The sequence below is a fragment of the Perca flavescens genome, chromosome 10 (genome assembly GCF_004354835.1).
Source record: "Perca flavescens isolate YP-PL-M2 chromosome 10, PFLA_1.0, whole genome shotgun sequence".
Taxonomy (NCBI): domain Eukaryota; kingdom Metazoa; phylum Chordata; class Actinopteri; order Perciformes; family Percidae; genus Perca; species Perca flavescens.
The window spans coordinates 22,846,720-22,859,629 of record NC_041340.1 but is presented as its reverse complement, the minus strand read 5'-3'; the positions used below and the strand labels follow the sequence as shown (position 1 = coordinate 22,859,629).

General features: G+C 43.5%; 1 protein-coding gene across 2 annotated transcripts in view; it reads right to left on the bottom strand.

The window, feature by feature from the left end:
• The window catches only part of LOC114563227 (glutamate receptor 3), an 88,410-nt gene extending 76,676 nt beyond the window's left edge, over positions 1 to 11,734 (bottom strand). For both annotated transcript variants that reach the window (XM_028590073.1, XM_028590074.1), the window contains exons 1-2: positions 11,547 to 11,734; positions 10,913 to 11,071 (exon numbers count right to left, since the gene is read on the bottom strand). In XM_028590073.1, coding sequence (XP_028445874.1) covers positions 10,913 to 11,071; positions 11,547 to 11,625 — 238 coding nt within the window. In that variant the 5' untranslated portion in view covers positions 11,626 to 11,734. The remainder of the gene's footprint in view (positions 1 to 10,912; positions 11,072 to 11,546) is intronic.
• Positions 11,735 to 12,910: the final 1,176 nt, after the last annotated feature.

Here is a 12,910-nt window from a genome sequence, read left to right as displayed (position 1 = left end):
GAGTGTGCAAGTACAGGGAGATACAGTTGAACCAGGAAGTTAGGCTGTAACGTGTGGTGGATCTTTACAACAAACAGTTTGGATTGTACTTTTACTGTTCAACTTCATTCCCTCTTCCAAATGAAACTGACTAATCCCATTTCCTTTTAAACCTATATGACTGTCTGAATGCATTTACCTACATCGTATTGGAGTGGAGGTAGGTGGAGGCTCGATACCACTAGTGGTAAGTAAGGGGGTACGCTGACACTTTAAGATTGTGTTATACAAGTTTTTAAGATTGTATCTGCATTTTGTGCTTATCCCATCCTTTGGTGGATTGTGAAAATAACATGGCTGCTGCACAATTTCTACACCTAAATATTTCATTCAGTTACAGGGGGCATCCTAGGGCTAAACAGCTTTTCTCTGAGACAAACCCCTGAAATTGGGAGTGTGTTCACTGACTTTTTACAAACTTTGGCCACTCGAGAGCAATTTCCAAACTTAAGCTTCTTTATGCATAAAAGACCCAAAGTCTATCCCCTTACAGCTCAGGGATGGGACTTGGTACAGCAGCAGCAGCATGGCAATGGGTAGGAGGACAAATACATTGCACAAAGAAAGCAAGAGAACTGGTGAGACTTCTCTGCACTCCTTTGCATGCTATTTCGCTTCCACCGTTCACACACAATGAGCGTTCCTTAATGGTTAGTTCATTTCAAACTGGACATCATTTTGGGTCTGCTATTGAATGTGTACAGATCATCTACAAAGGTCTACACTGTATAGATACATATTCTGGATATTCAGCTTGCTTCAGCTCACTGTATGACCTGACAGGTTGGTGGAGAGATGAAAGAAGAGCTACTGTGCTATGCACTTACAATCCAGTTCACATCACACACAGGCACACGCAAACACAGCGGCTGGTCACTTCATCTCTCCATCTCCAGCACTCTGCCCAGGGGTGTCGGACCGTGGGGGAAAAAGGGGACTGAGTACCTAGGGCCCTCATGTGTGGAGGGCCCAAAAAGATGCTAGAATGAATAGCTGCGGATGCGGGGAGGGGCCCATAGAGAATGCCTTTCTACAGGGCCCAGAATTTTGTGCTACGCCCCTGACTGTGCCTCTCTCCTCCACTATTCCCTTCTATCAAGAACATAGCTAAGCCACTGAACCCTCCCAAGTCCTTTTTCATCATGTTCTAGCACTGTCAGGGCTGCAAAGGGCACCGGCATCTGAGAGAAGCTTCCCATTGAGGCCTTTGGAATGGATTCACTCCAAACTGCCTTTTCATTCGGCAGCTGCGATGGATTAGCTCTGTCATGGGTCCAGATGAGGTTTGCCTTCCTGATCTGCACGCCATGCCACCGAGAAAAAGAATTGCAGGAAAAATAAAATTAAGGGACAGCAATCGCTCTGGCGGCAATCCAATGGCCGATGATAGAACACTTCAATATTTCATCACACGGTCATGCATGGACACACAAACACAGACAGTGGCCTGGGAGAAAACGCCCACAGGTTTAATGTAGCCATGTGTGAAATGGCAAGAGCCACACAACAGCACACTCCTAGAATTAACCATTGGAGGGAGAAACAGAGGAGGGTTATGGTTGAGCGAGCACATCATGTTCACTTAATTCTCACTCATGGGGATTGTGAGCACAAAAGACAGAAGAACCTGAGGTAAGACGCGTGTAAAGTAAGATCACACCGCCGCATCACAACTAAATCTTGGAAAAACTGACGGAGAGCAATGGCGACCAACTCCTTTGATGACCGAGCAGCAGATCAGTCAAAGCACCTCGGTGCTTTGTAGTGGACAACAACCAAATAACTCCACACATGTAACTCATCGCCACTTGATTCTCATCCTGCTCTTCACTGCGTTCATGCAGATTTCATTAAACTTATGCATTCAATGTGAATCAGTGAACAATCAGAAATATGTTGGCGCTCGTTATGGTGACAACACAGATAAAGTCATTTGAGTGGCTCCTCAGGCCTGCTGCAAGATATTTCTGCTTCAGCAGTTTATTCCAACAAGTCAACAGATCGTGCTCTGACATTGCGTGGGTCTTCAATGTGCAACTGCAATCACAGTTGCAGTAATTGTCTATAAATTCCCTGTTTCCAGACGTGTTGGTCTGCATTATGTCTTTCATTGCATAAGATGTGTTTCACATTAACCACACAGGCTATTCATGGCACGGCATGTCTTATTTGCATCTCTGTGTCACTGCAAGTAATATGCTAATATCTTCCTTTTCTTCCTCCTCTTCTTCAGCCTGTATGCTAGAGTGCCCATACACTAGTTTCACAAGGTTATGATGCTCCAGTGGCTCGGCGACTGTGAACTGTCACAAGCAATCAGTCATGATGGAGCCCTTGTTTCGGCACAGACATGCAGCTTTGGCAGGGCTCTGCTAGCGACTGCCTCTTTTGAAACAGGCCAGAAACGTGCGGATCAATCTGCTCAGTCGGCAGACGGAGAGCTGGGAGCTGGAAGCCCCGTTGCACTGTGATCCAATATTTACTAGTTGGGAGAGTACATTGTGACACTCCCTGTTGATGTTTTGTATTCATCACCACACCACCCTGATGTCCTGACATTTTTGACTGTCTTTAGCGCAGAAATCAAGCTCCGCCACACACACAGAGGGGAACCCAAACAATAAACAGCTGATAACGCAGTCCAAGTGGACTCACAAGATTAGACAGCGCATAGGTGCCAATTAATGCTTTTCTTTGTGGGCCCCTTCAGAAATAATAAAAGGCTCAAAAGTGTTTTCTTTCAATAAGCTGTCTGACCTTGGATAGGACATTGCAGTCAGCGGCTCTTGTTGAGGAGGACTTCAGAGTTCTCTCTTTCTTTTGCACCCAGTGAAGCCAGGCCAATGCAGCAACTTCCGATGAGGCACGATGCGGATGTGCTATTCCAGCTCAAGTAGGGGATTACTGATTCAATGATTACGGATATTGTAGGGAAGCCAAGTGAATGGCCAATAGCTAGCTGAGTGTGACTGCAATGGCTGTGGGAACATTTAAATATATATAAAAGAGAAGGGGGGTGGGAGTAAAAAATGCTGACTGCAATGTGAGAGATCTTCACAGGAGATAAGTTTTAAAAAATGCTCGTACTTTCTTCTCTTTACCTTCAGCATCCCTGCCTTTTCAACTGGTGCATAAGGGTGAATAGCATTTCCAAATGAAAAATAATCTCTGCCACAAACGATGTATTCCACTCTCCTTGTGAGGTTTTGCTCATTGAGGAAAACAAAATGGAAAGCAGCCCATGGAGCTGAGCTGCTGGCTGACATACCCCTGATGCACCTGAGATGAATAGCTCACAATGGCAGCTTGCCCCCTGTTCATTTGACTTAAAATGCACAACATATGCAGGCTTTTTCTTATCATGAACCCTTTTTTCTCACACAGAGCATTGCAGCGAATGTGTCTAACGCACCACAGAGTTGTTGGTGTGTCTCCTCTTGTCCCTCATAGTCTTTATCGTTTGCTTTTTATATGGTCAGCTCTTCATGTTCATCACAATGCAGCGCTGATATCATCTTCAATAAGGGAAGACAGACTTCGCCTGTCAATGTTGACTTATAGTTCAGAGACCACCCTATTATTTGAACTGTGGTAAACAGATGTGCGGAACAGAGATGGGCTGTCATGTTGCATCATATCTAGTGACGAAAAGGAGGCGTGATCTACGCCTTGCATTCATTGGTTTTCCATTAAGCTCACATATGCGTCAGTAGTGCACAAATTATACTTAAGCCGATTCTTGGTTGGTTGGTTAATATCATACCAACTATAACATCGGGGATTGTATTGCTTTGCTGTGGCGTAAATTGTTTTCATACTTGTGGAAATGTTATTGTCAACAAAATCTATTTAAATGGTAAGGCTTTAAAAGCAATCATGTAACGTCACTGATACAGGTAAATCATTTCTGGCAGTATTAGAACTACTGTAGTATGCATTATATAAAAAGCATCAGTTATCATGTTAATACAACACATACAGTAATTCTATGTTGGGTGTTTGCTTGAAATGGCCGCGGGCTGTAGGGTGATGATATCTTCAGGGGGCCATGAAGGTCCGTTCATAATCATGTTCATGTTAACTGTCAAGCTGAGAGAAATCTTTAAAAGTGCCAATGGAAATCTGTGATGTGAGTTACTGATCTTCCAAATCAGAAAATCTGTCCCTACACTCGATTTGTTTTTTGTTTTTTTTTATATTTTCCATAGCTGCTAAAGTGGCCAAATGCCCAGTGTTTGTGAAAGATATATGGAGATTTGAAGCCACCACCACAGCAGCGATGGGAGGAAAGCTGTTGTTTTATCAAACAACATCTGCCAGCGTCATTGATTCCAAGACAAATAATACTCCGACAGCAACACCTCCTCAGGTTGGGTTTAAGAGGATCTTCTGATATTCTGATTAAAAATTCATTGTGTGGAATCTGCCTCGGAGTGTGTACTTTGTTTTCTAGTCTGAATCTCATTACAGCTTCAGCTGTGTGCCTGACTTTAGAATACATAAATAAAAATACAGCAGAGGGCATCTCATGGCCAGAAAATTAGGTCAAAATAATGTTCCATTTGAATGTTTGGCCTTTGGAATTTTCCCAGCCTTTTATGTGTTTGCTGAATGAAAAAGCTTTACACTCATCTGGCCATAACTAACAGTACCAGTGATTGTAGTCAAACCAGCAAGACTTCAAGAAAATGATAAAAAAATGTAGGATTATGTGTTAGTATTTCATCTGTATTAAATGTCAGCAAGACATGCAATGGTTTTGCTGTAATGCAGTAGCAATTACTGTAGCACTTGTAGTAACAAGTAATATTAGTTTTATGGAAATGTGGACTATTTAGTCATAATGTTCCTGAAATAATAATGACAATAACTCTGTTAGACATTTTTAAGCTTGAGTCAGATCAAAACATGTGACTCTATCTGACAGAAACTCCACCCTTTCTCTGCCTCATCCTTTTTTTTTTTTTTTTTTTTTTATCTGAGCCACGCTGTCAGTCACTCCCTTCTGTTGACAGCCCACTCTTCTCTTAGAGGCCTTGCCATTCCCAAAGCATCTAACCTCACCCGTGGCTGTTACTGTACCACTTATCTGACTGAGGCCCCAGACCCAGCCAGCTCGACAGCCCTCCGAGACCGCCTGGCCTGCTGGCCTCTAAAATCCCACCATCACGTTACTCTGTGGTGGCTCGTGTTTCTCTCAGAGGATTTTTGCACAGTCATGGTGCCTATCAAATACGCTTGTTTTTTTCCTCGCATTTCACATAAATCTGAGCCTGCATACATTTCAAAAATGGTAATCTACTAAAACTGTGTTTGCACAAAGAGACACGTGGTATTATTTTTTTTACCGTGACCTTTACTTTGGATGAATGATGAAGTGTGTCACGGGAGCTTTGGTTTACTGTTCTGAAATTTAGTCAGTAAGAAATGTGAAGAGGGAGGATGGGATGTGTCTATCTAAGCATGTGTATGTAACGCTTACAGTGTCTGTGCACGTGGCCCTGTGCATATGTGCGCACACACACGCATGCACATGCCTGTGCGTCCATAAACAAACCTCCATCTGTGCTTCTTACACAGCTGGACTGTGATGGCATGCCCCGACACAACCCCCATAGCCTGGAGAACTCTCACTCACTCACACACACATACACACACACACACACACACACACACACACACACACGCACACGCACACGCACACGCACACGCACACACACACACTCAACACATACACATAAGCAACATCTAAAACATAATTTAATCAAATTCCTTTTCTTCTTGCTTTCTTTTACTGCGGTCTGCGTCTCTATCCTCCCAACACTCCGTTTTACCCAGCTTCCCCTGCCATGTTTCCCTGGTCACACCTTTCAAGCTGAGTTACAGCCTGCAAGGACAAGAAGTGTGGCACTACTGCAATCACCTGAGGAGCTCCTCTCGACCATAGCCTGTATCTGTCAGGCCATGCTCTGCAAAAACTCGCTGCCTGCCTGTCGCTTTGTTTACCATCCATTCACACGCCACCAACAACAACAACAACAGCCCCAAAAGCTATGCAAAACATTACATGTGAAGATTTGGTAAGGGCCCTTTCGTCTGTGCTTCACAACATATGCCATTTGCCACATGTGCTCTGTCATTGTGTGGGCCGCCGGTGTAAAGAGACTGTTGGTGTTTCTGGGCAACATGTGCAGCGCTAGCACTCTCTAGGTGGGCGTAAAGGTCAGTGCAGAAGTTGTTTCTAGGAATGTGTTGGGTCTAGACAAAAAAGTAAGCTTGTGCACTGTGTTATTGAGGGGTTATGATAATCCTAATGAATGATGTTGACATCTCACATCCAAACACAACCATCTGCTGGAGTTTGATGAAATGCCAAGAGTCTTGATGGGCTCCACACACCTTGTGATGCTGATATTGCTCACACATTATCACCACTGATAATCAGTTTGCATTACGCAGAATATGTGCCATCATTTATTTTTCGGTAAACTGATTCACACTGACAATAAGGCAGCATGAACGTCTAGCATCACATAAGTCAACTGCTATTCACCTGAAGCAGTGTTAAAGGTCCCATGTTATGAACATTTCACATTATGAGGTTTTTTAACATTAATATGAGTTCCCCCAGCCTGCCTATGGTCCCCCAGTTGCTAGAAATGGTGATAGGTGTAAACCGAGCCCTGGGTAACCTGCTCTGCCTTTGAGAAAATGAAAGCTCAGATGGGCCGATCTGGAATCTTCTCATATGAGGTCATAAGGAGCAAGGTTACCTCCCCTTTCTCTGCTTTGCCCGCCCAGAGAATTTGGCCCACCCATGAGAGAGAGACATCATGGCTTTCACACAAGCAAAGTGGCAGTTGGTCAAGGCCACACCCCCACTCTCCACATTGCCCCCCGTCTCTCCTCCTCATTAGCTACAGACACCGAAATGGCACATACTAAGGAAAGCTCATTGTGGGACTGGCTCTAGTGGCTGTAATTCTGCACCAAGGCTGAATTTCGGGAAAGAGACTTCAGATACAGTATTAGGGGACCACTAAGGTCTATATAAAAGCATCCAAAGAGCACCATGTCATGGGACCTTTAAAGGAACAGTTTGACATTTTGGTAAACACACTTGTCCACTTTCTTGCTAAGATTTAGAAGAGAAGATTAATACCACTCTATTGTCTGTATGGTAAATGTGAAGCTGGAGCCAGCATCCGGTTAGGTTAGCTTAGCATAAAGACTGGGAACAGGGGGAAACAGCTATCCTGGTAGCAACAAGGCAACACAATATGCCTATCAGCACCTTTGAAGCTTGCAAATTAACATGTGTGTTATCTCTTTAATCCATACAAAAACTGGAAGTGTAAAAATGCCCTTATTTCAGTCTTGATACTAAGCTAAGCTAAGCAAAGCTAAGCTAACCTGCTGCTGGCTGTAGCTTCACATACCATACAGTCAAGAGAGTGGTATCAATCATCTCATCTAACTCGTCAAACTATTCCTTTAACCTCATCTTCTCTCTATTCACAATAAGATTCATAATACCTTACAGTCACTCTGCTTTTCTCTCTTGTCCCTCCTCTTTCTTACCGTGGGAAAAGGTGGTTGGTTTATCTGTTTTTTTCACCACAATCTTGGAGCAAAGCAGATTTGCCTACAGTTAGCTGATGCTAATACTGTGGCTGAACTGTGCAGCCAAAGAAGCAGCTGCTACTGCCAGGGTTTAAGGACCTGGAGGATTCGATAAAAGAGGGGTAAGCACATGTAAAGAGGCTGGCAGAGGGGACACACACCATTAGCTTAATGACAGAATGAGGAATGAGGAATAGGGAGATGAGATTCAAAAGCCAAGCATTTCAATATTTTCCTTTAACAGGAATCAAGGCGAGTAATCTAATAAATAGCGTGGCGAGGAGATGGGGGGGGGCTTGATGTTTTCTTCGCCTCAGGTAAAGGAAGAAGAAGAAGGGTACACAGGAGAGAAAGGATGGCGGTGTCATTAAGTTTGCTAGCCGTGACCGTAAGGAACATTAATGTTGTCTACTCTGCTTTCTTCAAACTGGTACCCTTTGCTTTCAACTACTCCCGTCTTCTCTGTGAGCACACCTGACTCCTGGTTTCCATAGCTATTATGGACCCCGCACTGGTAATTACACATTTCACAATTTCTGATGTCACTTCAAAGCAACAACAGTCTTGTCACCAAAGCACACACCATGCCTCTGCAGTACAAAGCCAAGCCTTGAGGATTACTAATGCCACACATTGTTTTGCTGCCAGCCACTAATTCAATTAATAGCATATGGTTTGAAACAGACTTGAAAGAAACTGTTCTGACACGAGCCTGTGCCTTCATCACACCTAGGGATTTACACATTTTGTTTCTGAAAAGCAAAATAAACTCCAGCAAGTTTAATTTGAATTACTGTATGCACATCCTCTTGTTCCTCTGCCTATATTATATTACTTTTTAAAGGATGTACAGCAAATGAGGGGGAGTGATCTACATGATGAGTCAGAGTAAAGGGCTTTGGCAGTATCCGTCCCAGAGTAAAGAGAGAATGCACACGAAAGCAGAACATCAGCTTCAAGAAAAAGAGGAGTCCGAACAAGACGAAACAAATTCTGTCATTTCGACCACTCTGCAAGGCCTTAGGCAGCCAGAACTCATCTTGATCAAAGCAATGAAGCTTGCCTCCCCAAACCCGCATAAACGCTACTTTTGAATCTTAGTTTTAGATTGCCCGATCATAAAATAGATGTGTGCTACTGCTGACAAAGGTCTGAATCACCCACACGGGTTTACTGATGACAAAGTAAATTTGAATGTCCACTAAATAATTGTGACAGCTTGCAAAACAAACAACAGTGCTGACAAATCTGAAACTCAGAACACAGGAGGTCTTCACTCACCAGAGGATAAGCCTCAAAGGCCTGGAAGTCAGCAGATAAGTGATATCTAATAACTGTCATCTCTATTTTGTTAACTACATTGGTAGAGACAATCTGCTTATGGACTGTTGTGAGCTCAGCTCAGCCATGAGCGGTCTGCGAGCTCAGCTTGACAACAGTCTGAGGGCACTACCTTGAAAAAAGTCTCAGATCATACATTACACAAATCAGATTGGAATTTGTGTTGATTATTTTACCAGTACGAAGAGGGCTTTTTAGCGTGTTACGTATAAAACTCCTTCTTGTTTAATGTAGCAGGCTAAAGATTCAGCACTAAAGAGAAATTTCAAGCAGAGCAGATTATTAATACACACATAAAAGCAAGAGAGATGCTCTCACCAAACATTATAATGACATTTGACAATCGCTCTCCTATTTTTGCATCACTGAGCGATACATTTCTTTTAAGCATTGGTTTCTTTGCATCATTAAAAGCTCATAGTTTTCTTGTATTTGAAGTTGAAGGCAGTCCTGAGACAGTGCTCTTGATGGAGATGCTAAGACGTGCCAGCGAGAAACAAGAAATGGGGCCACGGCTCCCACAGGAACCCCTTCCTCTCACTAAAGCTCTGTCTGCCCCTGAATTTAATTAGATTTTGATATCAAGCTTTTTTCTCCTATGCTTCCCTTCCTCTTCAACATGCGTGAAATTGCACGGCACTATCTATTATTTATTCACTGTCATTTGCTTATTGTTTCTTACGGATGCCTTGGTTGGGGCACTTGCAGCTCTGCTGCGTGCGATATGACGCTCTGCTTTATCTCCCTCACTGCTCAGACCCACCTCCCCTGCAGGTCTGAGCCCGACTCATTTGTTGGCGTTGGATGGGGAGCTATGGATTTTTTCCCCCTTTCACCCAATGACAGCACGGTGAGGTGCTATGAGGGCTGGGTGCTAATGAGCTGACTCTGCAATGCTGGGGGAGATGCTCCCTAACACAGGGGGAGTCAGAAGACGGTGCAGGGGGAGATGTTCTGGAGAGTCTGAGGGGCCATTATGACCGTGCCACACATGGGGTTAGAGGGACTCAACCGCGCCAGTCAGAACATCCTGGTGTCTCCAAAGTCGGCCATTCAGCCAAACTCATCACTTAGAATGACATCACTAAATGGCATTCTCGACTCAATTTCTTCCCCTTTTGTCCATTACATTTCTGTTGATTTCAAGAAAATGAAGCCAGTGGGGGTGTAGGAGAAAAAAAAGGTAATTTGTTGGATAAGCCACTGCACCAGTTGCACCGTGGGATGGACCATAACCATAACCACATATCAGCACCCATGGAGAAGAAAAAAAAATGGTGTATATACTATACACTATATATAGATAAATTTCCTCTCGAATAGTGAATCATTTATGTGATGAAAAATAAATTTATAAAACACGTAAAAAAAAAAAAAATACATCCAATTCTGATCCATAACACATGAGCTCCTCCAGCGCTGAGTCCTTGACACAGGCTCTTTGTTATTGGCTGCATTCCCAAGGCCAGCATGTATACAACATGTTGCCAAAGGAACTTATTTTATGTGGAATGCCTGTATTTATGAAATATCACCTCTGTAAAACTCATGACAGACACACATTGTGTGAATGTGGTGGTCCAACCACAGCTACTGTCCGTAAAATGTTATTGTCAAAATTAATACCCATTTCTATTAAAAAAAAAGAAAGGCAGGAAAGACAAGAGATTATGTAGGATAAATATGGGGAAATAAATATGTGCATTAGACAAATCTGTATTTGTAAATTCCCATTGAGACTTTATGACCCAGAGTGAAGTGAGATGGACTTGACTGCTTCCCCTGGATTGAGATGTGGCCTCTATATAAGCTCCATACTGGATGATTCGGACATAAATAATTCTGCTCGCTGTGCTGTGGACAGAAGTGGGGGAGAATCTGGACATGACTGAAATAGAAGCACACTTACACGCATGGGTGACTGAAAAGCTGTTGGACGACTCGAGGTTGTCGACATTGTAGTTGAGGTGGAAAGGCTTTTCAGTGGTGTTTTGGTTGGTGTTGTAGAGTTGGACAGCGAACCTGAACGCGCTGTGCTCCTGCACCGTGGAACGCATGAACAGCCCCCCTTAAAGAGAGGAAAAGCAAGATCAGACAATCTCATCTGTGCCTTTTTCAGTCTAGTGTCAGTGGTGGACCATTTCATTCAGTGAGGAAGAACTCTATAGGCTACGTCCGACTGAAATAGAAAGGAGGCTGATTGGTATTTGAAAGAATATCATGCATTTTTGACCAGTCTGTAACTCTTCAGATCGTGCGGGGGAACTGACCGTCTCCCGTCCTACTCCTTATCAAACACCTAGATTTTTTTCGCCAATGATTACACTGACACAGACAACACTAGATGACGCTTTAATCTACAGTTTAACACAATCAGCTGCTTTAAGATCGCAGCATACATAAAATCAAGTTAGCCTCTGTCATTGCGCAGAGCTCCGCGCTCCGTGCACATCTCTCCGGTATAAGAAATTGCAATCTTTGCCCATACAAACCACAATCTGCAGCCTTTTTTTTTTTTTTTTTTTAACAGCAAAAACACTTACCGATATTGATCTGATTGGGAAATCCTGCGAATGATCTGTCAAAGAGCCACAGTAGAAACAAAACCACGCGTTGTGCCATTTTCTCCGACCTATCTGTTCAACTCCTTAAAAGGGTCTGTCTAAGCAAATTCATATGTTCTGGATGGAAGCCGGCCGCGATGGAAATCCAGTGGATAGATGATGGTCGCTCACAGTGCACCAATTAGGTTCATTGAGGTGCAGCCCAGCTGCAGAAATTTTTTTTTGCAACTAAGAGAGGAAGAGAGAGAGAGAGAGAGAGAGAGGGGGAAAGAGAGAGAGAGAGAGAAAGAGAGGGAGAGAGAGAGAGAGGAAGAGGAGGGGTGGGCTGGTGGGGGGGGGTGGGGAGGTGGGAGCTGATCTGAACTCCGATTGGACCCGTCGCGGCGGGCCACTGTTGGTCAAACTTGATCTGACGCTAAATTAAAAAAGCCTCAGCCCGCTACATTACGACGGCTTGGAATACGCGCTGCACTTGTCAATATTAGCCTTCTGTTGGCCGAATCAATAGAAACACTGCAATCTCAGGTGGCCAATGATTCTGAATTGCCTGGCCACGTCCAGCTGCTGCATATATCTCGAGAAACCGCGGAGAGGCGAACATGGAGAGCTGCGGTTATTTCCAACAGTGGGGAAGTTTGTTTGTTTGTTTCATTCATTCTGCAACCTTACTCTATCCGTGTTGATCTCCAGGGTAGCAATGAGATTTTTAAAGTAAGAGAGAGGTAAAGAAGGGATTATTAGAAGAAAAGTTAAAACCACATAACCCTCTCACACACACACACACACACACACACACACACACACTCAAACACAGGGATATGGGAACACTGAACCAATAGAACTGTCTATGGTCCTGAAAATGATCATGAAAAGACTCAAAGTGACTGAAAAAATGGTTTTGGCTCATTGAATTTTTGTTTTTGCTTTTATCTCGCCGGAAACACATTTAGCCTTCTCTGGAGGTTTGACCATTATAAACTTACTGATATCTCTTATTTTATTTACTTTAAGTTTTACTCTGTCTCTAATGAAACATCTATCATTCCTGTGATTCTGCCTAAGAGAGAACAATTAAGGGATTACTGGCCTATTCATTACCCTCAGCACAGCGCTTTGAAAATTGAGTTTTTAATTGCATTGCAAATGGCTAAGGCTTCAGCTATTGATACTGCCATGCACCGAGTTCTCTTTAACATGTGACAGACTGTGTCATGTTTTAAACTTAAAGATGTGTGCGGTAACATGTGCAACCTGCTCCTAAAAAAAAATGAATGACTGGTAAGTGTGAGAGCCAGTAGTGAGGGCTCTGCTACAGTGACACAGCTGATCAAGCATCAATGTCA